Source organism: Rousettus aegyptiacus, unplaced genomic scaffold (genome assembly GCF_014176215.1).
Source record: "Rousettus aegyptiacus isolate mRouAeg1 unplaced genomic scaffold, mRouAeg1.p scaffold_m13_p_16, whole genome shotgun sequence".
Taxonomy (NCBI): domain Eukaryota; kingdom Metazoa; phylum Chordata; class Mammalia; order Chiroptera; family Pteropodidae; genus Rousettus; species Rousettus aegyptiacus.
Window position 1 is genome coordinate 37,580,735 of NW_023416291.1, and position 26,238 is coordinate 37,606,972.

Consider the following 26,238-nt stretch of genomic DNA (forward strand, 5'->3'; position numbering starts at 1 on the left):
AGAGGAAGTGAATGGATCTCGCTCTCCCTATTCTTCCAGTCTCATACTTTCATTTATTTAGCATACTTACTGAGCACCTACTATGTTATAAGCACAGAGAATACAGCAATGAACAAGACAGACAATAAGACAAGGAAATTAATTTATGTCGTCTTTTTTCAGATAGGATTAGTGATCGAGGGGAAGGAAGAAGGCTGCTTTGGCAAAGCACTCAGGGGCCCTGTGAAGGTGAGGAAGAGGAATATTCCAGCAAAGACAAAAGTTTTAGGGGAGTGAGGGTTGCATGATTGAGAAGACAAAAAAGACCAGTTAGGCCAGAGCAGGAATGACCAAGAAAAACAGACAAGGACAAGGAAGCAGGTAGGGAGTATATGGGGTTTGTCGGTAAGGTAAGCAAGATTTCACTCTTAAATATAAAGTGAAGCCTCTCGAAGGTTTTTAGTGTAAGATGATGGAATCTGATATGAAATTTAAGAGATCATTGTGATACAAAGCATTAAATAAATACTCATGAGTCCATAAGTAAATAAATGATTGAATAAATAAATAGCATAGCTATCCCCTGTATCCATTATGATTAGATTCAGTTAAAAAATGGAGGGACGGGACCAATCTTCTTTATAGAAGATATTCAATTAATAAAGATACTTGGACAGGCCACTGCATTCTGTTCCAGCTGGTTACTTGGGATTGGGAGTGAAGTGGAGGAGGGCTGATAAAGGGGCACGAGAACACTTTGGGGGTTATAGAAATGTTCACTATCCTAACTATGGTGACAGCTTTGTGAGAGCATACATGCGAAGTTTTGGAATGATGAGTTTTGACTCATGTATGCTTGAAATATTTTCATTTTATTGCATGTCAGTATGCTTCAATCAAGTTTTTTTTTTTATTTGACAGATATACAAAGATATATGGTGGCAAGCTCCCTTGTATACTTAGCCTCAGCTACCCAGTTCTTCCCCCAGAGACAGCTAATATCTTTTTTAATTTATGAAAATGATCAAATTGTTAGTCTCTATAACTTTTTCTTCCTCATAAGATTAGCTCTACTCACATCAATCCATGTCGTTGTTTGAATGACGGTGACCCACAAAAAGATATGCTGATGTCCTAACTCCCAGAATACTGAATATGACCTTATTGGGGTGGGGGAGGTAGATGCAATTAAGTTAAAGATCTTGAGATGAGATTACCTTGGATTAGCCAAGTGTGCCCTAAATCCAATGACTAATGTCCTTATAAGAGACAGAAGAGAAGAAACACAGACTCCCCCCAACACACACACACACACACACACACACACACACACACACACACAGGAAAAGACTATGTGAAAACTCAGCCAGTGTTTGAAGTGACACAGCCAAAAACCCAGGAATATCGCTGATTGCCAGCAGTCCTCAAAGCTTGAAGAGAGTCAAGGAGGGTGCCTCCAGAAGGAATCAACCCTGCCAACACCTTGACTTTGGACGTCTAGCCTCCACAAATCCAAATAAATAATTTGAACTTCTGAAATGAATACATTTCTGCTGTTTTAAGCCCTCCAGTTTGTGGTCATTTGTTACAACAGCCCCAGAAAACTAAAACAATATGTGTTGATGGAATCCCTTGTGCACCCTAGATCTGGTTCTGTATTATTTTAATAGGTACATTTAAAAAATATCTATTCCCTCTTATGGGATTTTTTTCATTCACTTACTCAACACGTGTTCATTGATATGAAGTTGAAAGCCATGTGAGAGGCAGGGCAATAGAGAATTTTCACTCTAGTAGACAAAGCTGCCGGAAACATCTTTGTACATATCTGTTGGAGGCTGTGTAGTTTTCCCAGAAAAATAGATTGCTAGTCTTTGGGTGTCGCAGAGAGAGTAATACTCAAATCTTCCACTTGCCCTTCCCAAAACCCATCTCCCCACTTCTCCATCCCTTGCTGTTGGGCAGGACTATGTGGCTAATCCTGACCAATGAAATGGCAGCAGAAGGATTGTGTGGTACCTCTGGTTGGAAACACGGAAAAGCTGATGCGGAAGTCTCCTCTGTCTTTTTCACTGCACCAGCCACCATGGAGGCTGCTATTTAAGGTGGTGCAGCCTCTGTCAGACTGGGTCCCAGAATGACTATGTCGCAGAGACCATATTGATCTTTTGGGATCGTATCATATGCATGATCAACTCTAGTGTTAGTCACTGAACTTTGAGGTCATTTGTTATGCAGAATGATTTTGCCTGCCTAATACACATGTGAAACAACCAATAAGATGTATACAGATGGTATCAGGCTTACAATGGTTCAACGTATGATTTGTTGAGTTTGTGATGGTGTGAAAGCGATATGCATTCAATAGAAACTATACTTCAAATTTTGAATTTTAGTATTTTCTTGGGCTGGTAATATTTTCTTGGGCTCCAATACAATACTCTCTCATGATGCTGGGCAGTGGTAGAGATGATTTTGCCCAATTGCAGTCTAATGTAAGTGTTCTGAGCATGTTTAAGGTAGGCAAGGCTAAGCTATGATGTTCAGTAAGTTATGTGTCTTAAATGTATTTTGACTTATGATATTTACAACTTATGATGGGTTTATTGAGATGTAACCCTATCATAAGTCAAAGAGCATTTGTGTGTGTGTGTGTGTGTATACATATATGTATATATAAAATATTTATTATGACAAATTGGCTCATGTGATTGTGGAGGTTTTCATGACCTGCCATCTGCAAGCTGGAGACCTAGGACAGCTGAATCTGAGCCCGAAGGCCTGAGAACCAGAGGAGCTGATGGCGTATATTCGAGTCTGATGGCAGGAGAAGACCAGTGTCCCAATACAAACAGGCAGACATGAAGAAAAAAAGCAGTGAATTCATTCTTCCTCCACCTTTTGTTCCATTCTGGTCTTCTAAAACCGCCCCTAACAACTACAAAGGTTGACTCCCACAGTTCCTGCTCCCTGATTCTCCTCCTAAGTGCACTCCCCCTATGTGGCTCTATGTGGTATACAGTATCCTCCTCTCCTGAGGATATGTGACTAATAAACTGATGTCATTCTCATCTATTCAGTGTTAGGTGTCATGTATTTGGCCATCTTGTACTATTTAAGGTGTGTAATCCATCCTTCACCAATGGGGTAAATCAGTGGTGATCGAAACACTGGTCAGTCCTCAGGTGGCACAGCCTTCCATGGTATGAGAGCCCCAGGTTGCTTCTATCTTGTTACTCCACCATTCAAGGCCCTTATTCCCAAGTCGATGTCATGGCCCGATATGGCTGATGGAGCTGATGGAGTTCCAGCCATCACTGCTACCTTCCACCAGTAGGAAGGATAAAGGCACCCACTTTTCCTCAAAGTTGTACATGCCACTTCTGCTTACACAGTCATATTGTTGCATGTAGCTGCAAGGGAAGCTAGGAAATGTAGTTCTTTATCCCAGGCAGCCTATGCCCATCTAAATATCAGCGATTTTATGGATTGGGTCCAGATCCTGAAGGGTTTATCAGTTGGATGAAGGCTGATTAGAGTTGATTGAACCTTAGCCTGTGTCTTGAGGTTGGATGCCTTCAGAGGATAAGGAGGGGAGGGCCCAAGGTTGTCATTAACTGGTACTGAATTAAGATGACTCCTTTTTTTTCCTGATTGGAAGATTACATTTCTCATCAGTCTCATGTTCCCTCCCACATTAACCCCATCCTACCACCCCACCACAGCCAAAATGAGACCAGATTGCTGCACTAACCATAATGTTACTGCAACTTCCCCTTGTCCCCCTGACTCTACAGTCCTCTGTACTCTGAGATCAGAGCCTCAGGAGAACTGAGAAACACAAACACCCCCTCCCCATGCAAACCTTCCCACACGTATAGACACAATTCTGCATGGATTCCATAAAGGTATACTAAATGCTGATTGTGCCAGGATCAACACTGCCAAAGCTAAGAACACGTTTTATCACTGTCACTACAGAACACCCTGCTGAGGTTGGCAGAGCAGGACTGGGCAGGGCAAGACTGGGCTGGCTGGACTGAGTTGAACGGAGGGAGGGGAGTTTGTTGAAGGGAAATAAGGCCAGTGGGTCATTTACAAGAGTAATGGTTATATTCCTAGCCAATCAGCACATTCCATCCCTCTGGCCACAGGGACTGGTTCCAGACGGACATGACCAAAACTAGGCCAATGAGAGTCAAGCTTGGGACTTTCAGCTGGAGATAGTGCGGCACTACACAGTGAAGCCTGCTGGTAGAGAAGAGAGGTGAGAGAGAATCCATTTTAGGATGACATTTGCAGCCTTGGATCCAGCTATGCCTGAAAGATACCCCCCAATATTTCATTCATGAGTCAATAAAGCCCTTGTTTGCATTGGTTAGTTTGGTTTGGGTTCTCCATCCTTGCCAAAAATTCAAACAGCTTGGTTCTCATTGCTGCTTCCCTGGGGCTAGGATTTGTGCAGTAGTTCAGTAGCTCCCTGGGGTTGGCCCCATTACTCTGCTATGCAGTGGTCAAACTAGCAGCCATTAGTTCCATATGCAGAACTTGAGGTGGGGCCTGTTGTTTTCTTCTGGCCAAAGCTAAGACCTGCCTCCTATCCCATCCCTGAGAGGCCCTGAGGGGCCCTCTCATGAGCGCACAGAGTCTTGGGAAACATGGACAAATGACCATCTCTTTGGGTCCAAATTTCCTCCTCTGTGGAAGGGAGATTAATAATACAAACACCCTCTCTCTCCATCATTCCCCCATATCTTGCTCCCTTCTTACTGCCCACCTGCCATCTTCCCATGGCTGGACCCCATAGCCTCCTGTAGCAAGAGTTGTCTGGGGCCTGCCATGCCCCCTCAGGCCTTGCTATCAGGCACCTATAACTCTTTAGAGCTGGAGCCCACTCTACGCAAAGTGCCAGGGAATTCAGGCCCCTTGGGGGCAGCCCTCAACAAGGGACAAATGGTGGTAAGTGCAAGATCAATACCCCAGCTCCCTTGCCCTTCAGGGGGTTGGCTCTGAGGCATGTGTCCTACATAATCTCCAGGCATTCCTCAGCGGGACTGAGCCCTAGTTGCCTATGGCAGGAACTTGGTTGATAATGACAGTGACCAGACACTCCAATTTGCCCAAGATGAAGGATTTTCTAAGACACAAGATTTTGAGGGCTAACACTGGTAAATTCCAAGCAAGTTGATAACCCCAGTGATCACTCATCAGTTATTGACCACTCCTTCCCTTCCTTCTGTCACCTCACAGCTGCTTTCTCTGAGACAAAAACATACAGTCCTTAGCACAAGGTCTGGTTCTGGGAGATCCCCAGCTCCTTCACACCCTTTGAGCAGCCCACCGCCTCGCCACTGAGTGTTTGTGAGAGGAGGATGCCTTGTAACTGCTCTTTGAGGAAGGGGCTTCTGTCATCTCCATTCCATGTGTGAGAAAGCTAAAGTTCAGGCTGGATAACAACTTGTCTGAAGTTACCTCGCCAGTAAGTGGCATGTCTTAGGGATCAGACTCAGGGCAAAGACTGGTTTCCTTGCCCAGTGGCACACACCACTGCTCTGGCATTGAGGGCTGGGATGTGCCAGATGCTGTCTCCACACTTCACGGGCATTTTATTTAATCTTCATACCCCTCCCAGGAGGTGAAACGACATTTCCCCCACTTTGCAGAGTGGGAACCTGAGGCCCAGAGAGGTGGCTGAGCTCAGGTTCAAGCCCAGGCAGGCTGGCGCCGAGCACACATCCTTAACCAGCAGGCTGGTGCCACTACATGTGTAATTTCCTTTCGGGCGGTGGCCGTGGCCATTTGGGGTTGGGGGAGTCTGGCTGCCAGTGAGGCCAGATGGTGGGGGAGTGGAGGGGCACAGATGGCAGACCTGGCTGGGAGTCCCCAGGTTGGTGTCTGGGCTGGCAGGCTGAGCCTGGGCCTGCCCTGACCCCTCTTCTGTCAGCCCTATTTCCTTGGGGACTTTCCTGTGCCCCGAAGTGTCCCCCACTCCTCTGCCCCCACCACTCTTCCTGTGGTCGGCCTAAATACCAGACAGGGCGAATCTCAGCTTTCCCCCAAACATTCCTTGCTCCCGTGGCCCGGCCCAGGCTGACAGAGGTTACGCAAGCAGAGCTAGGGGGGTTGGGGGTGGGGGACTGAGGGGATGAGCTGGGCTGGCCTGTCCTCACCACCACATTGGCAGCCCACCCACCCTCCCCAAGGCGGGGAAGAGGGTGGGCCAGCTCTCTTGTGATCCTAAGGGAATAGGCTGCAGGGAGGGTGGCCTGTGCCGAGAGATGGGGGGTGGTGGCAGCCACAGCAGAAACTCCGAGAGGTGACCGCCCGGTTTCCATTAGGGAGCTCTGGTCAGCAGTTCCAGTTCGGGCGAGACGGCGGGACTGGGGCTGGCTATGGTGAGGTGGGTAGGGGAGGGTCTGAGGGTGGGACCTGCCTGCCCCCACACCCCATTCTGGGATGTTCCTGTCACTATGGCGACCCTGTGCCCAACCTGGCGACCCCCTGACCAGTCCTTCCACTCCCAGCGGCTGAGCCTGCTGCTGCTGCTCCTACTGCTGCCGGGCCCCCCAACCGCCCCCTGCATGGAAGATGCTGCCTTCCCCCACTTGGGGGAGAGTTCACAGCCCCCACCCCGGGCCTGCCCCCCGCGCTGCTCCTGTCCCCGGGCTGACACCGTGGATTGCGACGGCCTGGACCTGCGGGTGTTCCCCGACAACATCACCAGGGCTGCTCAGCACCTCTCCCTGCAGGTGGTGTGGGGGGAAGGGCGTGCTGGGCGGGGCATGGGGTTGAGCATGGGAAGTGTGAGGGTGATGGGGTGAGGGATCCACATGCAGGGGTGAGGTGTTGGGTGTGTGGGTCTTGGCACTGATGATAGTTGGCCGCGTGAGTGTTGGGTTCTGCGTGTCAGAGAAGAGGTTGGGGTACAGATATTGGATGTGGGAGGGGCTAAGAGACTGGAGGTACCAAGAGTCAATGTCTTGACAATTATGGGGTTGTTTGGGGTCAGAGGAATGGGACACTTGGAGTCAATTGTGAGAATGATGGGTTGCTGTGTGTCAAGATCTTGGCTGTTATGAGGTTGTTTGGGGCGAGGGTGATGGGTGTCAGGAGTCAACTATAGAGGCAGACAAGTGTTGGGGAATAATGTCTTTTTGGTTACAGGGTGATGGGGGTATTGAAGCTCTCTTGCTTAGGGTGATAGGAAGCTGAGAATAGGGCTGGGAGGACTCAGGTTATCAGGGTCAGGGTGTGAATGCCCTCCCTGCCCCCCAGAACAATCAGCTCCAAGAGCTCCCCTACAACGAGCTGTCACGCCTCAGCGGTCTTCGGACCCTCAACCTGCACAACAATCTCATCTCCTCTGAGGGTGAGAGGGACAGCAGGAGGCAGCCCCTCCCTGGTGTGGTCCCAGCAGCCCTCTCCCTCACCCCCCTCCACCGGGTCTGTGGGCGGCTTTGCGGCAGTTCCCAGAACTGCCCTTTGCTGAGCAGGATGGAAACTCGGGATGGGGGTTGGCTGTGGCTTTTGTGGACAGGGAGTGGGGGTGCCTGGAGGAGCCTCTGCCAGTCCCTGGCCAGGATCCCTGGGGTGGCTAGGAGCACAGACTCCCCCTGCTCACTACCGGACACCAGGCTTGGGGTCCCTCACTGCCTGCCCTGCTCCCAGGACTCCCTGACGAAGCCTTCGAGTCCCTCACCCAGCTGCAGCACATCTACGTGGCCCACAACAAGGTGAGCCCCCCACCGACCCCCTACTCGGCCCCAGGCCTGGCCTGTCTAGGATCACACAGCACAGACTGCAGAGGGGACAGCATGGGGCTGGAAGGGATCCTCAGGACCAGTACACTGTGTTCCCACAGCTCTCAGTGGCCCCCCAGTTTCTGCCCCGTTCCCTCCGAGTTGTGGATCTGGCTGCCAACCAAATGACAGAGATCTTCCCACTCACCTTTGGGGAGAAGCCGGCACTCAGGTAGCCCCTGGCCCAGCCCAGACACCCCCAGACCTCAGGCATGCCTAAATCATTCTCTACCATAGGGGTCTGAGGTGGGTCACGAGCCTGCCCTGGGGTCTCTGGGAGACAGGGCCCTGGATGCTCTGGGGAACTACACAATCACACACGCACACACACACTGAAGGCAGCCCTGAGCTACAGTGCAGGGTGGAAGTGGGGGGCTGTGGGGAGCTCAGGGACAGGCTGGTGGCTGGAGTCTGGCTCCCCTCAGGTCCGTGTACCTCCACAACAACCAGCTGAGCAACGCAGGTCTTCCCCCTGATGCCTTCCATGGCTCCGAGGCTGTCACCACCCTCAGCCTCTCCAATAACCAGCTCAGCTACCTGCCGCCCAGCCTGCCACCCTCTCTGGAGCGTCTCCATCTGCAGGTGCACCTCCTTCACCTCACGCCCACCCGGGCCCCACCTCCTCAGAACCCCTTCACCTCTGTCCTGGGGGACCCCTCTGCTTCCTCAGAATTCCAGCAGTTGGAAATATCTTTCTCTGAGTCTCTTCTACTGGCACAAGTTGGTCATAAATACTCTCTGAGCAGCTTTGCTAAAGCCAGCTCGTCTATCACTCCCTTACTCAAGAACCTTCTGTGGCTCCCAGCTGCCATCTGCCCAGACCCTCAGTCTCATTCTTTTCTCGCTTCCCAGAACAACCTCATCTCCAAGGTGCCCCGAGGAGCCCTGAGCCGCCAGACCCACCTCCGTGAGCTCTACCTCCAGCACAACCAGCTGACAGACAGTGGCCTTGATGCCACCACCTTCAGGTGGGGCCTGAGATGATAGGATAGTGTACAAGGCTCTTGGCAGTAGGGTCTGAGGAGTCAGAGTCTGAGGCTCCCACCCTCTGTCCCCCCGACCCCTCTCTTATGACTCCTAACCCATGGCCACATTTGGTGAATGCCTATTGTGCTCTAGGCTTGGCCATGCACCAGGCAGCCATCCTCACTCCCAACTACCCTGTGATTCCATCTTGTCATCCAATGTCACAGCTACCAGATGTAGATCTGGATCCAAAATTCTGTCTTGGTCACCCCCATATTTAACCTGCGGCTCAGAGGGTTAGTTCTGCCCTTATCACCCTAAGTTTACCTCCCACACAGGTCTCTCAACTCAGCACCTAAAAGTTGGAATTTCCAGCTGACATCTCTCAGGACCACCCCTCAAACCCCTGCAACCCCAAGATCCTTCTGGTCCCCTATGCTGTGGACCCAGACCGACACTGGCCCTCTCTCCCACCAGCAAGCTGCACCGCCTGGAGTACCTGGACTTATCCCACAATCATCTGGCAGCAGTGCCCGCTGGCCTGCCCCACACCCTGGCTGTGCTGCACCTGGGCCGGAACCGCATCCGGCAGGTGGAGGCGGCAAGGCTGCACGGGGCGCGGGGACTGCGTTACCTGCTGCTTCAGCACAACCAGCTGGGGGCAGCAGGGCTGCCTACTGGGGCGCTTCGACCTCTGCGGGGCCTGCACACACTGCACATCTACGGCAACGGGCTGGAGCGTGTGCCCCTGGCACTGCCCCGCCGCCTGAGGTCCCTGGTGCTGCCCCACAACCGCGTGGCCATGCTGGGTGCCCGAGACCTGACCTCCACGCCAGGCCTGGCCGAGCTCAACCTGGCCCACAACCGCCTGGTCAGTGCCCGCGTGCACCACCGAGCCTTCCGCCGGCTGCGAGCCCTACGTAGCCTAGACCTGGCTGGCAACCAGCTGACACAGCTGCCCACAGGCCTGCCCACCAGCCTTCACACCCTGCGGCTACAGCGCAACCAGTTGCGGGCTCTTGAGCCTGAGCCACTGGCTGGCCTGGACCAGCTTCAGGAGCTCAGCCTGGCACACAACCGGCTCCGGGTGGGCGACATCGGGCCTGGCACCTGGCATGAGCTACAGGCCCTCCAGGTCAGGGCTGGGCTGGTTAGCCACACTGACTATCCCCAGGCTGCCCCCATGGCTCTTCCATCCCCCTGCCTATCCAGCTCCTCCTCCGGAAGGCCCTTAGGTAGTACTACAAAGAGCACCCCCCACAGGGACCAGCTCTGGGGTGGATAAGACAGATCCTGCCTCCACGCCTTTGGCTATGCTCCGCCACCTGGTCCTCCAGGACACCCAGTCCACCTCCCCAGTGAACACCTTGACCTCTAGCTCCTTCTGACCACTGTTGATTCAAGTTTAGAGCATCTGTGGGTGTCAGGCACCGCTCTAGGCATTGGAGGTGCTGCTGGGCAGTGACACAGCTCCTGGTCCCAGGCACAAACACCCTGGTTAGGGAGAATGTGATGGATAACAATCATAGTTAATAATAGTTAGAAGAGCAGGAGGATGCAGAAAGAGTGCCATCTTCATGACTAGCTGCATTAACGTCTCCCACAGCAGGCAGGAACCTGTTTTTGCCCCCAGCACCTACAGCAGGGCCTGCCCTAGAAAGGACTCAGTTTATTTCTGAGGGGAGGGGAAGGGGTAGAAGGACCAGGCTGGGCATGGAAGAGAGGAGGGTCTGGGAGAATAGTGGTTTGGGGCTTGCCTGAGCAAGTGGCCCAGGACCTGGGGCTGCCATGGGGCCATCTCTGCCCACCTGCCCAGGTGCTGGACCTCAGCCACAACGAGCTGTCTTTTGTACCCCCCGACCTGCCTGAGACCCTGGAGGAGCTGCGCCTGCAGAGCAACCGCATCAGCCATGTGGGCCCTGAAGCCTTCCTCAGCACGCCCAATCTGCGAGCCCTCTTCCTCAGGTGCCCTGAGGGTGGCTGGATGGGTCTAGGGGGCAAGGGAGGGCTCTGGTGGGCTGCAGGAGACCCCAGTAAGCCCAGTGGGCTCAGGGTGGTTGTGGCCCCCTCCCCTTGCCTCTGCCCTCATGCCCACCTCTTGGTCCAGGGCCAACAGGCTTCACATGACCAGCATTGCACCCGAGGCCTTCTTGGGCCTCCCACACCTGCGTGTGGTGGACACAACAGAAAACCTCGAGCAGGTCCTGGTCCAGCTGCCACCCACAGCTCCACGTCAGCCTCGGGCTTGGGGTCCTTGAGCCTGAGGGATCTAGAAGAGTGATCCAGAGCTTTGGGGGTCCACTGGGCTGTGGACTAAGGAGACAGCACCCACATGGGGCCTCAACCCAGCTCTCCCAGGCCTCGAGGGCTAAGCCCACTCAACCTGCGCTGGCCAGGAAGCTGGGGCACCACCTCCGCATGCAGGGAGGGACTGAGGCATGCAGCTCACACACCAAGTGCACAGACCACACTGGCCCTGCCAGCCACATTCCCATTCCCTGCACAGATGGTGACAGCAACAATAAAGCCTAATCTTTTCAAGTGCTCATCACTAACCAGGTGTCCTTCACCTTGTAGAACTGGAGGGTTCTTACAATCCCTGCATCCAGTGAGGCTCTAGAATGTTAAGTGGGTCAGACAATTTGGTCCAGATCCCAAAGCCAGTGAGCAGTAGGGCTACATTTCAGGGCCCTCTATTTGCACACATGTAAGTCACCAAGCTCTTTCATGTACAGCCCGATCACGTCTAAACCCAGATACACCCAAAGCCACTGGCTGAAGAAATGCATAGTACGGCAGGTGCCCTCAGGCAGCATGGACCCATGGCAGATGCACAGGCCTTCACATGAGAGTCAAACATGTCTTTCACAGACACTCCCCTTCCCAGCCCGCTCCTCTCACAGACGCTGCCCTTCTACTACCCTGGGGACGGTGTGCATGGGGAAACCCAGCCTAGCCACAGAGGGCAAGAAACAAAGGCAGGACAGTATAAGCTGGGTGTGGCCCTGGCTGTTTATTCCATGTGTCAGCTCTATAGCCCAGCTGGGCCAGGGTACCCCCTGGGGAGTCGGCCAGACCCCAGCTGGCCTCAGAGGCTTCTTTGGGATATGGGTGGGCTTCAGGGTTAAGGCTAGGGAGGGACAGGAAGTAAAGTGCTTGCAGGGGCCCTCGGAGCTTGGTCCTAGCCACCCTCCCACCTCTGGGGCAGGCCAGGGGCTGGACACATCTGGGCTGTGCAAACGGGACTCTCCGGGGCCTACCCAGCCAGGCCTGGGCGAGGGGGCACACGCTGGCTGGCAGGCACCATCCCCAATGCCCCAACAGGGAGGCTCTGGCAAGGCTGGGTGGGCCCAGCGGGGGAGGTGTGCATCGAGTCGATTGTCCGCTGATTGTCTGCTTGTCTGGTCTGAGGCTGTAGCTGTGTCAGTTCCTCCCAGCACTGGAGCCTCAGGCCTGCTGCCCAATCTCCAGGGGCCGCCAGCCCCATCGGCTCCTCACCTACGGAGCCGCTGTAGCTACAGGAGAGGATGCTGGGGTCAGGGGGGCCACAGCCTCAGCTGCCTACCCTCCACCCACAACACGTGAGCTGCTCACCTCATTTTCAACCAGGTTCCGCCTATAGAGTGCCTCTTTTGCAGCTTCCTGGGGGGTCCAACAGGTGGTCAGCAGGCAGCCCCTGGCAGCTTATACCCCCCCAGTGCCCACACCCAGACCTTGCCTGGCTCACCCTGCTGCCATCGTTGCCTAGGCGCCGGGCAGCCTCTGTGTAGAACTGTAGCTGATGCTCCAGCTGGGCCATGTATTCTGAGGGGGAGAGGCAGTCAGGATAGGGCCACTGCCATCGCCCTCCCCAGTGTACCCGTCCTCAAGTTCCTACCCCGCCGGATGGTCGGGCCCCCTTGCTCCAGCTGTGCCCTCTGCCATTGGCTGCGCTGCACGATGTCCTGGTACTGCTGGGCCACCTCTTGGGGCACTGGCCGCCGTGCCTGCCTGAGGGCCACAATCTGGGGGGTGAGAAGGGGGCTGTGAAGGCCTGACCTGAACCCGCAGACACCCCAATCCTGTTCCACCGAGCTCAGCTGGTGGGCACCCACCTTCTGCTTTAGACGATCTTGGTCAAAGGCCAGCACACTGAGGCTATGCAGGGGCCGGGCAGATCTGGAAAGTGGGGATAGGGATGAGAGACTGCATGAATTCCTCATCCCTGACCCTGTTGATTCAACAACATGGGTACTGGGGAACAGCCAGAGACAAGCCAGGCCCTCCACTATATTGCTAAGCCCACAACCTTGTAGTGATGGTGGCTGTATACCCAGGCAACTGTAATACCAAGAAGTCAGGGAGGGCTTCCTGAAGCAGGCAATAACCAATTTGGGACCCACAGGAGTCAGAGTTGTGCAGAGGAGCAAGGAGCAAGTATGGGGGTAGTGGTACCCAGGGCATTGTAACAAAGAAGCCCAGAGAACAGTTAAAACTAAGGATAGCCAGGAACCAACAGGAAGAAGTGGGGAGAGAGAAGCCAGATATACTGACAATGATCAGATCAGAAAAGGTCTGAAAGATCAAGCTGAGGAGTTTAAACTGGATCCTCCAGGAGAAGCTGGAGCCAAAAAGGTTTGAAGTAGAGGAAAGACATGCTTCAATTTGTGCCTTATAAGAAATTGTCCAGGAAGGGCAAAGGTGGGTAGAGGGGGGTTCTTTTTGGCACGGCCTGACCCAACCACCTACCTGTTTCCTGGCTCCCTTGTAGGAACAGGCATGGGAGGGGCTTTCCCTTTAGGCCCAGCAACCTGCTTCAGAGGACAAAACCGGTCTTGTGAAGCTTGGCCCCCTTGATTCCCTCCATCCCTGGGGTTGCTTCTGGGCGGGGGCGGGGGTCTCACTGCGGGCACAGCTGCTGGCACGGGGTCGATGACCAGCCACCTCTCAGTCATTGTCTCCAATTGCTGGGCTGTCAGCGGCTCTCGAATCCGGACCATTACTTCCAGCCGTCCCCCTGTGGGCCGGCGACCATCCAAGACCTGGTTGGGAATGAGGAGAAGATGTTGGGAAGTGGGAAGTGGCTGGAGATCCAGGGCTGGAATCAGGAAGAACCAGGATAATTTCCAAAGTACGGGCCCATGGGTATGACTGAGACACCAACTGGTCTTAATGGAGCAGGATACTGGGAGTGCGGAGGTCTGGGACTCCCAGGAGTGGGGCTGGGTCAGCAGAAGGGCCCCTGAAGAGGCTCGGGGCAGGGAGTATTTGAGTAATGTTAACAAGTGACACAGTCGTACTGCAGTATTCAGATGAATGTCCACATCTCACCTCGAGGATCTCCCGGACCTCACAGGCTGTCTCCAGGGCATCCAGCTTCAGCTGGGCTATGCCCAGGACACGGTCCGTCTTGAATAGCCCCCTGGGTGTGTGATGGGGCAGGGGGACAAGATGGTTGGCCAGAGTGAGCCCCCTCGCCCCCAGAGCCCATGCAATGCCTGCCCTCCCTGCCACCAGCTCACCCCTTGTGAACCACTTCAAACTTGATGCCTTTGGTCTGGATGGCCCTTCGGAAGCCTCGGTGGCTGCGGTTAATGCAGAGTTTGAACTGCTCCTTGAACTCTGCCCAGGGAAGGAAGGATGTCAGGCTATGGTCTCATGTTCTTCCTACAGGGGTTGGGGGCACCTGCTCCCTGTGTCTCACCAGGGGAGTCTGTGTTCTTGATCACGCTGGTCTTGTCTTTCTGAGCTTCTTCCTGGGACCAGATAGGAGGCAGGAAAGCTCAGGGGCTGGGGACTCCTGCCCTACCCACTCCCCAGCCTGATGGGGCTTGAGCCCGTCTCTCTTTGGCTTCCACATACCACATTGGGATAGGGGAAGTCAAACCGAATGAAGACATCCAGGTCACCGGGGGACATCCCTGTGGGCAAATGAGGGTCAGAGCTAGGCAGGGAGGCAGTCCCCATGGCCCTGACCTCTTATCGCCCCCTCACCTGGAGGTGTGGGCAAGTTGACGCCCTTCACGATGAACAGGAGCATGTCATTGCTGCTGAGGTCGGGGAAGATCCTTGCGGGAGGGCAGGTAGGGAGACAGGAGCACCTTAGCGCCACTGTCTGCCCGCTTTCATTTTGCTGAGCGGGGGCAGGGAACAAACCCCACACTGCCCTTTGACTGTGTCTCAGCTCCTGGGCTCGTTTTAGAATCTGACAAACTAGAGTTTTCTGTCCAGTACTGTCACTGGCTAACTTTTGGGTCCTTTCTTCAGTCTGTGCATATTTATTTTGTACCTACTTTGCACTAGCCAGTGGCCTTGCTGCTGTGGGAATTTTGCTTCATTTAACAGGATTTCCAGAGCCTCCACTATGTGCCAGCCAATGCCCTAGCTACTATAGGGCGTTCTCTTCGCTTGACGTTACTTGGGCACATACCATGTGCCTACCAATGACCTTGGGGCTGGAGTACCTTCCTTTCATTGGACAATATTTCTGGAGCCCCTACTATGTGCCAGCTTATGTTTTCAGTGCTGGGGATACAGAAGTAAATGAGAGACCCTGTCTCTGTGCTCATGGAGCATGAGCTGGCCGAGTAGACAGATGACCAAGAGTATATAAACAGAAAAACAAAGCAACAGAGAATTAAAATAGGGGGTAGATTGAGGTGTGCTCAGGAGGAGCTGGTTTAGACAAGGTGATCAGGGAGGGCCTCCCTGCAGGTGACATCATAGGTGATTCTGAATGTTAAGAAGGGGATGCTACATGGAGTCTGGGGAGGGGAAACCACTGGGGCAAAGGCCCTGAGTGGAAACATGGTAGGTGTGTCTGAAGGACCAAAAAGAGCCCTGTGTGGCAGGAGGTTAGCAAAGTGGGTCGAGTGGGAAGAAAGTGATGGGGCGCCAGAGTAAACAGTGTGGGTTTTCCTAAGTTACCCCGGTGGCTGCCACTAACCTCATGTACAAGTGGGGAAAAAAAACCCAAAAAAACGAAGTTCCCAGGATAAAGAAGACTTAAGTGGTGCAGGACCAATAACCACCATCCCGTGGGCTCACACACGCCCCCTGGGACAAGGCACATCTCTGCACTTAGCAGATCTTCCCCGTTTCCAAATGTGTTACTATCAACACCACCCGCCTAAACTCTCCTCCAGAGGCAAGTCCTCTGCCAGGTTATGGAGGGAGTAAACCTTTCCTCAAAGGGGCCACCAAGGTCCATGAGGGCCTTACTTGATAACGCTGAAGGTCCTCTGCTCAAAGTGGGCAGTGGGCGTGGGGAGTCCCCGGGCAAATGCCTGCTTCAGAGTCTCCATGCTCCGCTTACAGTCTTCCGCCAGTTTCTCAAATCTGCCAGCAAGAGGGCCCTGCTCAGGTACCTGGTCCCAGAGATGGGCTGGGGGTGCACACATCTGAGGTGGGTGCAGAGGCACTTACTTGCTGGTTTCAGCAATGTTGCCCAGGTGTGTGAACTGGTTAGAGTGGTTCAGGCACATCTAGGAAGGCAGAAGACAGTGAGGGGAGGGATGGGGGTCCATGACCCTGGGGGAGCCCTGCTGACCTGGGCTGGGGGTCCCCTCACCTCATGCTGCTGCCTTATAAGCTTGGTGAGTTCACCATAGCGCCGAGCAGACTCCTGAGACAGACCAGGGCCAGGCCGCTGGACCAGGGTGAAGTCGTCCTTGTTGACAGGGGCAGGTGGTACCTGGGGAGGACCAGGCTCATGGGGAGGGGCCTGCTGGTCAGCAATGAGGGGGCCCACCTGGGGCTCTGCAGAAACATCATCCCTCCTTGGAAAGGCCTTCCCTGACCACCACTCCATCCCCTGCCCCTGCTTTCTTCTTCCCTAAGGAAAAACTGGACACTCCGAGAGAAGTGGATGGTCCTGCCCAAAGTGACAGAACCTGTTACCTGTTTCCCCCAAATCTGATCCACACCCTCTTCCCTAGTAATGGAGTTCTAGCTAGGCAAAGGGCAGCCACTCCAAGGAGACAACATGTCCCAGACTCCCTTGCAGCTAAGTGTAGCCATGTGGCTCAGTTCTGGTGTATACGGAATGTGCAGAAGTGATGGCAACTCCATCCACTTTCTTCAGAGGAAACTGCTTAGCCTGCCCTTTTTCTTCCTCATGGCTTCCTATAGGCTCAATGCAGACATAGCAGTGGTCCACCTGCACCACATGGACAAGGACGAGCTCCTCGGGTACTGCAGAGCAATAAGATGGAAAGAACCCGGGCCCTGGAGGGCTTTATCTTTCAGAACCCAGAGTACCCTAAATGTTAAATGCAAGAAATATAAACATCTGTCTTGTTTAACCACTGTCTTGAGAGGAGCCTATTTGTTATAGCAACATAACCTGCACCCTCATATGTTCCAAGTCACATGGCTGCTAAGTGGCCAGAACACTATGGGTGAGATCCTGGGAAGGTTGAGCAGGCCTAGAGAGTTCACCTTGGCGATGTCCACAGGCAGCCCATTGCGTGAGGCCTCCAGCATGGGCTCCAACCCCTTGGCCTGGCGCAGGTGCATCTTGGCGCCCTCCATGTCATTTTTCTGCTTTGCTCGCAGTGCAGCCTGCAGGAGCTGCTTCTTTCGTCCCTCCAGAAAGGCCAGCTGCTGCTGAGCTATGGGCACAGGGGTATCTGCAGGTGCTGCCCAGCCTATGGCCAGGCAATGGGCAGCGAGGGCAGGAAGGGCAGGGAGGGGGCACCTACCTCTGGTGGATGTGCCTTTGGGGGCTGCTTTGGCTGCTGGGGTGGATCCTGACTGGGGCGCTCTTGAGGGTGGGGCCTTGGGCTGGGCAGTGGGGGCCACTGAGCTGTTGGGCTGCTGAGGGACGGAGAGGAAGTCAGAGCTTTTCCAGCACCTATGACGAGGCCACTCCCCAAATGGTCAGAGCCTGACACTGACAACAGTGACCATCTTAGTTTGTTTCCTCAGCCTATGGTCCTATCCTTATGGAATCTTTGCAACAGCCCTGGGAGATAGGGATGATGACTGTGCCCACCTTAAAGATGAGACTGAGGCTCAGAGAACAAAATGACCTGCCTATGGCCACATGGGACGTGAGGCCAGTTCTTTCTGGCTCAAGTTCGGGACTATCAGGTTTTGGTTTACTGCCACTCCCTGCCTCACCCCAAGGCTCCAGCCCCTCGCACCTTCTTAGGCTCCTCATCTTCTTCATCCTCGGGGCCTTCATCCTGGTTGGCTAGCTTCATGGCAGTCTCCAGGACCCCCACCAGGCTTGGCTGGGTGGGCTCACAAGCCTCCAGGCCCTGGATCGGGGGAAAGCCTGGGTGGCCAGTTGAGGCCCAGTCAGAAGGAAGAGAGACCCATGTCATGATGGTGGAGACGCATTTTCCTCCCCCTCCAAAGGACCCTGGGGCTTTGAATTCGCTTTATATGCAAGAAGGGGCTGCTGACAGTTTGGTACAGACACCAAACCATGCCACCCTCCCTCTTGTCTCTTCGCTCCTCTCGCCTGACCCCAGGCCTTGACCATAGTCCAGTAAGCAAGTACTGTGTTGAGGTGCTGTGCAGGGCACAAGGGGCAGTCCTGGGCTTGGGGGGCACTTCTGGGAGGCCAAAGTACAGGGAGATCATTGTTCTCAGTGGGACGCACAGGCAGCTCTGAGAACCCAGAGGAGACTTCCAACCTACTGGGAGGCTGACGGGGGCTGAGAAGGTATCTGTAAAGCTGAGAGCTGATGACTAGGAAGGAGTGAGTCAAACAAAGAAATGAAGGAATTAGACAGCGGTGGGCTAGTCAACAGGTTCTTCAAATAAAATCTCCTGATTTTGAGTGTTTGCCAATTTCCATGGAGTAAACACTCTGATTGTGACTGATTTTAAGCTACCAATTATTTAACAAGCTTGCAGAATTTCTAAGCATGTAGCAATCAGCTCCCTGAGCCCATAAATCAGAAGGAATGGCACCTGCAAAGGCTCAGAGGCTGGAGGGATGGGGTAGTGGGTGGGCCTACCTGGGGGCACTGGCAGCTCAGCCACATCTACAGCTTTGCCAGCCTTGTGGGCTCGGATGGCATCTTGGTATTGCTATGGGGGACAGAGGTGTTAGGGCTCCCTGGGCACGGTCTCCAGAGGCTGCCCACCCACCCCCTCGGCACCCGTGCACCTTGACAATGCGCTCATGCATACGAGCCTTCCGCTGGTCCCCTTTGGTTTTAGCCTGGGCTGCGGCCACGCAGTATCGCTCCATCCGTTGCTCCAGCGCCTCCAGCAGAGTCCGCGGGGGTGAAGGAACCTCTGGGCCAGACAGAAATCAGGGGTTAAGAGTCTTGGAAGAGGAGACTGTCTTGTCTAGGTCTGCCCACCCAGAGTGTCCCAGCAGCCTACCTGGCATGGAGGGCACTGTGGCAGGAGTCGGAGGCTGAGGTGGCGGTGATGGTAGCTCTGGAGGCAGCTGGTCTGGGGGCAGAGAAGTCCAGTGCAATGAGGGGCTTGCCTGCAGCCACCCCCATCCCCAGGCTGATGTCCTGAGTGGGTCCCTGGGCCTAACCAAAGAGGGTGGCAGCATCAGGAAGAAGTCGGTGGAAGCCTCCAATAGTCTGGAGGGTGGGCATGTGGGGTCCTTACCAGGTGGAGGGGGCAAGTGGGTCAGGTCCACAGGTTCCCCCCGGCTCAGGGCCTCCAAGACAGCATCAAAGCTCTGTGAGAAGGAAGAAGATCAATGGAGGAGGCTGCGGCTGGAGCCAGGACCCTGTGAGGAGCCTCCATACCCTGCCATGTGACAGATGACTCCCGGCTCTGCCCCTTCCTTTGCACCATCTTGCTCAAGCCCTTTTGACACTTGGACCCACTTTACAGAAAGGATAAACTGAGGCAAATGATACCTAGGGGGTGACCACACTGGAATTCAAATTTAGGTTTGACTTCAGAGCCCATGTTCTCTGCCACCATGCACTGTTGGAAGCACCCTGTCCTCACCACCCAACCATCTGTCAGTAGGACACACCTTGGCCACACGGAAGTGTCTTGCGGCAGCAGAGGTATCTCCCTGCTGCTTGGCATGGAGGGCGGCCAGTTTGTACTCGCGTTGGAGGCTCTGCAGCTGGGCCAGGGGGCCAGTGCTGCAAGGACCTGGGAGAGGGAACAGCATACAAACCATTTCTATTCTCACGACAAAGGCTATTCTTAGGCCCATTTTATAGATGTGAGAACTAAGGCTCAGAGAGGGGATGTTGTCTTCCCAAGGCCATACAGCCCAGAGAACATGTGATGGGGACTCAACTCAGGCTTGGCAGACTCCGGAGCCACTACTATTGTGCCCTCCAAAATATTCTGGAAAATTTTATGTACCCTTCTACATTTTTAAGTTGACACCTAAAATTTCTCATCTTAAGTTTCAAAAGTAGCCAAGGTTATCATTTTCAGTGTCTTGCCAAATAGACATTTGAAAAAGAAAACCAAGACACCACTCTTTTAAACCTAATGTTTTTTAACTAGCACAGTAATTTGAAACTCACCAATATTCATTTTTTTTAATATGGTATAAGGTAAAATTCACCAACTTAACTTTTCTAAAGGTATAGTTCAGTCGTGTTAAGTACTTTCATGTTGTTGTGCAACCATCATCACCGTCTGTCTCTGGAACCTGTTCATCTTCCCAAAATGAAACTCTGTCCCATTAAACACTAACTCCCCCTCCCTGTCCCCAGGCCTTTGCACTCACCATTCCACTTTGTGTCTCCAAATTTCACTCCTCTAGGGATATTGCATTAAGTGAAATCATATAGCATTTGTTCTTTTGTGATTGGCTTATTTCATCTAGCATAATATTCTCAAGGTTCATCCACATTAAAGCATGTCAAAATGTCTTTCCTTTTTAAGGCTGCATAATGTTCTATAGTGCAGATATACTATTTTATTTATCCGTACATCCACCAATAGACGGTTGGGTTGCTTCTACCTATTGTGAATAATGCTATGAATATAGGTATACAAATATCTATTCATGTCTTCTGCTTTCAGTGCTTTTGGGTATACACCAACATTTACTTATAAAATATTTCTCAGGGCTCACTTTTAGCAGCTAGGAATTTCACATCTTCTCTTATTTCTATCCACGTCCCCCATAGAATTTTACCATGATATGATTGATCTATGTATGCATTTGAAAGCCCTTTTTGATCACCCTATCACACATTTGCAACCAAAATACAATCATATGGTATATCAGCAAAGTTGAGAAACAGGATTAAACTGCTATTTAAACAGTATGTTACAGTTTCTAATAATACGTGCAATACATTTTCAGAGGAAGTAACTCTAAATTGAAAGGAATAGGTACGATTGATGGTATAAAAAAACAAAGCACAATAGATACACCACCCAGTGTCCACAACTCCTAGCAACACGACCTAGAGAAACAACTGGACCCACTACTTTAAGTTTAGGTGTAGCTGCCTGAGAAAGTAACTGCAGGTTGAAGCAAAATCCCTTGACATGTGATTGGTTTCACTTACTGTCATTGTAAGCCTTTCTCAGCGTTAAAAAAACTTTCTTCTGAGGTTGAACTATTGTTACAATTATGTTTAGCACATAATTCAGCAGAGCCTAAATATTTCAAGCTTTCTCATATATAGCTTTTACATCCCAGGAGTAAAATTTTATTGACAAGGCAGTTCTTGCTAGAACAGTGGATGGAGCAATACCACGGGGCTGCAGCCCAGCCTAAGACCAAAGGGGACCAGTGGAAGGCTTGTGTGAATGAGTACACTGTCAAGGTGCTTGGGGACCCAAGTGTGGGGATGGGTAGTCCTTGGAAGCCATGGTGGAGGCTGGGTCCACCTCCTAACATTTAACTCCTGTTTCCTTATTCACTTCTTTCCTATTTTCCTTTTTTTTTTTTTTCTTTTTAAGTGTAGAGAAACCTGCTTCACACCAACAAATAGGTGGGAAGGGACAGTCTTGCCACACAATTCTCTGAATCCCTGCCAACCTATATGCCAAAAACCCTATCCTGAAAAATTTGGAGTGGTTTCAGCTGCAAATTTCAGAAGGCAGGCTTTCTTGAACATTGCTAAAAACAATGCCTTAGAGACCAGCCTGGCTGCAGAGGATTTAGAGACCTGGTGTCCAGGTATTCCCAGTCTCAAACCCAAGCCAGCCTTTCCTGTCATCTCATGGGCTCCAGCCCCTGGCATTTGCCCCTGAAGCTTGGCCAAGAGTTCAGATTCCAGAAAGTAGAGGGATGGGTACTTCTTTCCTATAGTGGGAACAGGGTGACTGAAGAGGGGGAGGTTGGGGAAGGTAAACCTATAGGTATATGCTCCCTCCAGCCAGGTGAGTTTCCGGAGAAAAGAAAGATAAGCTGAGCACTAGAGAATTACTCCTTTAAAATTCTATAAGTGGGAATGTCACTCAGTCCTAAAAAGGAATTGAGTTCTGACACAGGTTGCAATGTTATGCTAAGAGAAGGAAGACAGACATAAAAGGACAAATAAGTTTGTAACCAAAATACATTACCCCAGGCTGAGGGAGGGGATGGGGAGTTAGTGTTTAATGGGGACACAGTTTCTATTTGAGATGAAGTTTGGGAAATTAGAGGTGACAGTTGCACAACATTGTGAATGTAAGAAATACCAGTCAATCGCACACTAAGAAATGGTTAAAATGGCAAATGTTATGATATACATATTTTATCACCACTGCAAAAAAAAAAAAAAAGGTTTTAATGAACTCCAGGAGTATGCAGACCTGGGAAGAGGAGGGGTGCTTACAATATCTAACAATCAGTACAGAGTCTGAACCACGCCCCCCACCCCCAACCAGAAGCCAAGTGCTGAATACATCCCTCAACAACCTGTCAGCCCAGCCCTACTCTTTGCCTACCTGGGGGTAGCTGTGGCCTAGCCAAGCCCAAGGACGAAGCTGGGGGAGCAGGAGGAAGACCCTCCACTGTGACCCTAGGTTCTGGGGCCGGTAGGTTCACAGAGGCTGGTGGAGTGGGTGCAGGGCTGTGACTGGGTGTGGCCAACAGGCCCTTCCCCATGGCAACAGGTGGTGGGATGTCCTCTTCATCAATGGCATTGCCCTTCCGAACAGAGGCCAGCAGATTTTCCAGTGTCTGGGAGAAGGCGTAAATGTGGGTTTCAGAGGAGTCCAGGGCTGCCCGAGGAGGTAGCATCCTGGAACCCTCCCGTCTGCCTGCTTACCTTAAGTCCCCGGTCATAGCGCCGCATTTTGGCACCATCTCCAGCTTGCTTAGCACTTTCCATTGCTGTCTGGTAAAGGGCCAGCCTCTCCTGCAAGGTGGCCTCTATTCCTAGGCTGGGGGCTGTGACCTTTGGCTGTGGGAGGGGCCAAGGGCATGGTGTGGGCAGGTGGTAACCCAATTCGGCTCACCCTGAAGGTGTCCTTGGTTGAGGGCCTATTGCACACCAGGTGTGTGACCCATGGGCCAGTTGCCCACACCCTTGCAGGATAGAATTTATCATCCACTTTCCCAGTATAGAAAACTAAGACTCAGAGGTGTCCTATCACCTGCCTGAGGTTGCATGGCCGAAGGGAGTAAGCGAGGGCCTTGAACCTGGGCTGCAGGGAACAGGGTTGTTGGAGGTATACCTGGGCCACAGGAGGGTGGGACTCCAAAGTTTTCTGCTCCTCCCCAAGGACCTCATTTAATTCCGCCTGTAGGGACACAAGGCCAGGGGCCTGAGTGAGGGCCCAATAGACAGGGCAATAATGGGGGAATGGCCCCCTGCTCCACTCTGGATGCTCACCAGCAGGTCATCATCAGCCTCCACATCCTCCTCGTCTGTCCCCTCCTCCTCATCCTCATCTCTCATGCACAAGCTGGCCATCTTCTCAATGGCCTCCATGGGCAGAGGTCCTGTGGCAGAGGGAGGCACCAAGTGGACTGGGATCCTTCGAAAGTCCCCAGCCTCCTGTCCCAGTCACCCATGACCTTGACAAACAGGGTAGCGGGCAGTGGGGTAGCATGTCTACCTCCTGGTCCTTCTATGGCACCCCTCTGCCCTCAGGCTGCCAGGCATGGCCCCACTCCCCAGCTGACCTTGCTGGCCTCATCCCTTTCTTATCAAGCCTGAGTTCAAACTCTGGCTCTGGAAATTTCTCACTGTGTGACACTGGGCAAGTTGGGTGACTCAAATTTTTTATGGATCTGTGCATGTCCGAAAAAGACTGCAAAGAGTTACATATATTGATTTGGAATTTTAAATAAAGTTTAGCCGTAGATGAATTTATAAATACAGAATTCGTAAATATTGAGGATCAACTGAATTAGTAGAAAGTGTAAAAGCTCCATGTGCCCTCTGGGACCCAGCCCCATACAATTACTGTGGAGTCTCCTGTACCCTGCCAACTCCTCCAGGGCATTTGCCTATGCTATGGACCGTCCCAGGAGTGCTCCCTAACTCCATGTGGCATTCCCCATCATGGGTGCCTCCTCAGGGAATCCCACCCCAGCTGACAAGTCTCACCCATTGTTCTGTGCTTCTGCCATCCCAGCTCTGATCATAAGATAGCAGGCTGGACTACTAACCAGGTCCTGTGTGAAGTACTTTATGAATACTAGAAGATTAACTCCTGTGATATAAATGTGGTTTATTCCCATTTTACAGATGGGAAAACTGATGCCCACACAGGCACCAGGACTCATTAAAATGTAGTCAGTAAGACGCAGAGCTGGGATTCAAACCCTCACTCTGGATCCAGAATTGATCACTTAACCTTTAACCCAGATTGTAGGTTCCAGGAGGGCAGGAACCTTCTCTGTCTCCTTTCCATCTCCTCAGCACCCAGCTCTGAGTCCTGCCTGCAGTGGGAGCTCAGGAAATGCTCCAGGGGTGGTTTGAGAGTCTCACCTTTGCCTTTGAGCTTCTCCAGAGCTTGGGGCTGGCCCCCCACCAAAGCCAAGAACTCAGCCTCCAGTTCCTCATCGTTAACTCCATCCTCGGGGATCATCAGGCCATCCGGGGAGAGGTCAACCAGCAGGCCCAGCTGTGGGAATAGCAAGGGTCCAGTCAGACCTTGGGATGCATCCCACTTGGCTAGAAGCAGCCACAATGGACCCAGAGTCCCCCCAGGAGAGAGTGAATCCAGGCCTCTTGGTGAAAGCCATTTCCCTGGGAAGTGCCAGAGGCTTGAAAAAGCCCAGAATTCAACAGGTGTCCCAAGATGGGCCAGGCTCTCTGGCATAGACCAATACAAGGCAAAGGGCAGACGGGGTGACCCAACTCCCTGTGCTGAGCCTGCACCCATGATGCACTGCTAGCCAAGTGCAGTGGAGAAAGCAGGGCCCTCACTCTGCCCAAAGCACAACTACTCTGCACACCTGGGCATTTCCTCCCAGTATCCTCAGCAGAGGGGGCCATGCAGGAAGGTTGGAGGCATCATGAGCAAATAGAAACCTTGACAATAACATAGACTTTGAAACCGGTGTCTTTTCAATTAACAGACCCATCCTCCTATCCTATCCTGATTAATAACCCATCACAACGTGATAACGTTAGGTCAAACTACAAAATTGCCTTTTCTGTGGGTCAAAAATGGCCAAATAATGAGTTCGATATAGCTCCTTCTAATAATAATGATGATATCACATATTGAGTGCTATGTTCTAGCACTTTTCATAAACTGTCCCAATGAATTTTCACAACTGTCCTGTGACATAGGGATTCTTAGGGCCTCCATTTTACAGATTAGGAAACTGAGGCTGAGAGCTGCAAAATAAAGAATCCAACATGCAGAAGCCAAGAGAGAACTTCAGGTTGGCCAGACTTGAACACCTGGGCACTAAGCTGTGGCCTCACGTCAACGCTGAGAAAAATGAAACTCTTCCGGTCCCTGGGGCAGAGGAGATGGGGCAGGGAGAAGGGATCCAGTCACAGTCCTGTGGGCTCATGGCAGCAGCTCTGGATTTGCACTTAACTCTGGCCAAGCTGTTAATTCTTATGACCTTGGGCAGGTGTCTTCATCTGTACAATAGGGATAAAAAGAGTCTGTCCTGGCCTGGCTGATGTGAGGATTCAAAGCGTGCTCAGGCCTGGGGAGCAGTAACTATCCTTCTTAACCCAGGTGGAGGCCTTTCCCTCCAGGACTGGAGCTGCTACAGCAACAGGTGGCCCTGAGCCTGGGGCGGGGCGCCACGAGCTGGGGAGCCAGGGCTAGTAGGCCACACTTTGGGTATAGAACCTCACATGGGAGACGGGGATCAGGGATCACCTGGGAGTGGTGATCAGGTTCCCCTGGGAGGTAAGGCCCTCCTCTGAATGTGTGACAGGGGTAGGGAGGGTTTCCTCGGGGAGCCCGGAAGGCGGGGGGTGGGGCGGGGTAAAGACTCACCTGGCGGGCGGCGGCAGCGCCTCGGCCCGGGGGTCCAGGGGGTCCCTTCCTCTTGTGCATCTTCCAGGCAAGATGCCTGGACCACCGGCCCCTTTGCCTAGCCTTGCTCTGTCTCTTCCCCTGGGCCCTATAGCCGCGCACGCGCCTTTCCTGAACCCCTCGCCGGCGCCCCGCGACCGCAACCCCGCGTCCTGGGTCC

General features: G+C 52.7%; 2 protein-coding genes across 8 annotated transcripts; one reads left to right on the plus strand and one right to left on the minus strand.

Moving 5' to 3' along the window:
* Positions 1-6,171: 6,171 nt before the first annotated feature.
* PODNL1 (podocan like 1) lies at positions 6,172-11,290 on the plus strand. Of its 4 annotated transcripts, XM_036233823.1 has the most exons (10): positions 6,172-6,374; positions 6,504-6,728; positions 7,255-7,348; positions 7,648-7,712; positions 7,841-7,950; positions 8,204-8,360; positions 8,631-8,746; positions 9,222-9,879; positions 10,561-10,709; positions 10,852-11,290. In XM_036233823.1, the coding sequence occupies exons 1-10, from the start codon at positions 6,372-6,374 to the stop codon at positions 11,000-11,002; spliced, it is 1,728 nt and encodes a 575-aa protein (XP_036089716.1). In that variant the 5' UTR covers positions 6,172-6,371; the 3' UTR covers positions 11,003-11,290. The 4 variants fall into 4 exon arrangements, with proteins under 4 accessions (XP_036089716.1, XP_036089715.1, XP_036089717.1 ...); XM_036233822.1 differs by having other exon boundaries at positions 10,561-11,290; XM_036233824.1 differs by having other exon boundaries at positions 9,222-9,615; positions 10,561-11,290.
* Positions 11,291-11,737: 447 nt separating this feature from the next.
* CC2D1A (coiled-coil and C2 domain containing 1A) lies at positions 11,738-26,183 on the minus strand. 4 transcript variants are annotated; one of them, XM_016162124.2, is made up of 29 exons: positions 26,040-26,183; positions 24,560-24,695; positions 23,456-23,565; positions 23,298-23,363; positions 22,889-23,023; positions 22,566-22,800; positions 19,687-19,811; positions 19,308-19,380; positions 19,068-19,139; positions 18,847-18,977; positions 18,695-18,767; positions 17,870-18,003; positions 17,426-17,537; positions 17,163-17,335; positions 16,294-16,416; positions 16,149-16,207; positions 15,945-16,061; positions 14,718-14,791; positions 14,586-14,644; positions 14,428-14,479; positions 14,246-14,345; positions 14,055-14,145; positions 13,628-13,765; positions 13,473-13,537; positions 12,839-12,902; positions 12,622-12,748; positions 12,472-12,548; positions 12,339-12,386; positions 11,738-12,259 (listed from the first exon to the last, which is right to left on the minus strand). In XM_016162124.2, exons 1-29 carry the CDS (start codon positions 26,097-26,099, stop codon positions 12,239-12,241), a joined length of 2,850 nt encoding a protein of 949 aa, XP_016017610.2. In that variant the 5' UTR covers positions 26,100-26,183; the 3' UTR covers positions 11,738-12,238. The 4 variants fall into 4 exon arrangements, with proteins under 4 accessions (XP_016017610.2, XP_036089714.1, XP_016017609.2 ...); XM_036233821.1 differs by having other exon boundaries at positions 13,473-13,534; positions 17,426-17,540; XM_016162123.2 differs by having other exon boundaries at positions 17,426-17,540; positions 26,040-26,099.
* Positions 26,184-26,238: the final 55 nt, after the last annotated feature.

Excerpts from the sequence above, each read along its gene's own strand:
- PODNL1 (XM_036233822.1), top strand. Across the intron at positions 7,713-7,840 it reads TCTACGTGGCCCACAACAAG|CTCTCAGTGGCCCCCCAGTT; the intron begins GTGAGCCCCCCA and ends GTGTTCCCACAG. Across the intron at positions 7,951-8,203 it reads GGGGAGAAGCCGGCACTCAG|GTCCGTGTACCTCCACAACA; the intron begins GTAGCCCCTGGC and ends GGCTCCCCTCAG.
- CC2D1A (XM_016162123.2), bottom strand. The coding sequence starts at position 26,099 with ATGCACAAGAGGAAGGGACCCCCTGGACCCCCGGGCCGAGGCGCTGCC. Across the intron at positions 18,978-19,067 it reads CACAGTGCCCTCCATGCCAG|AGGTTCCTTCACCCCCGCGG; the intron begins GTAGGCTGCTGG and ends TGTCTGGCCCAG. Across the intron at positions 18,004-18,694 it reads TGAGCTGCCAGTGCCCCCAG|GCTTTCCCCCGATCCAGGGC; the intron begins GTAGGCCCACCC and ends CTGGCCACCCAG.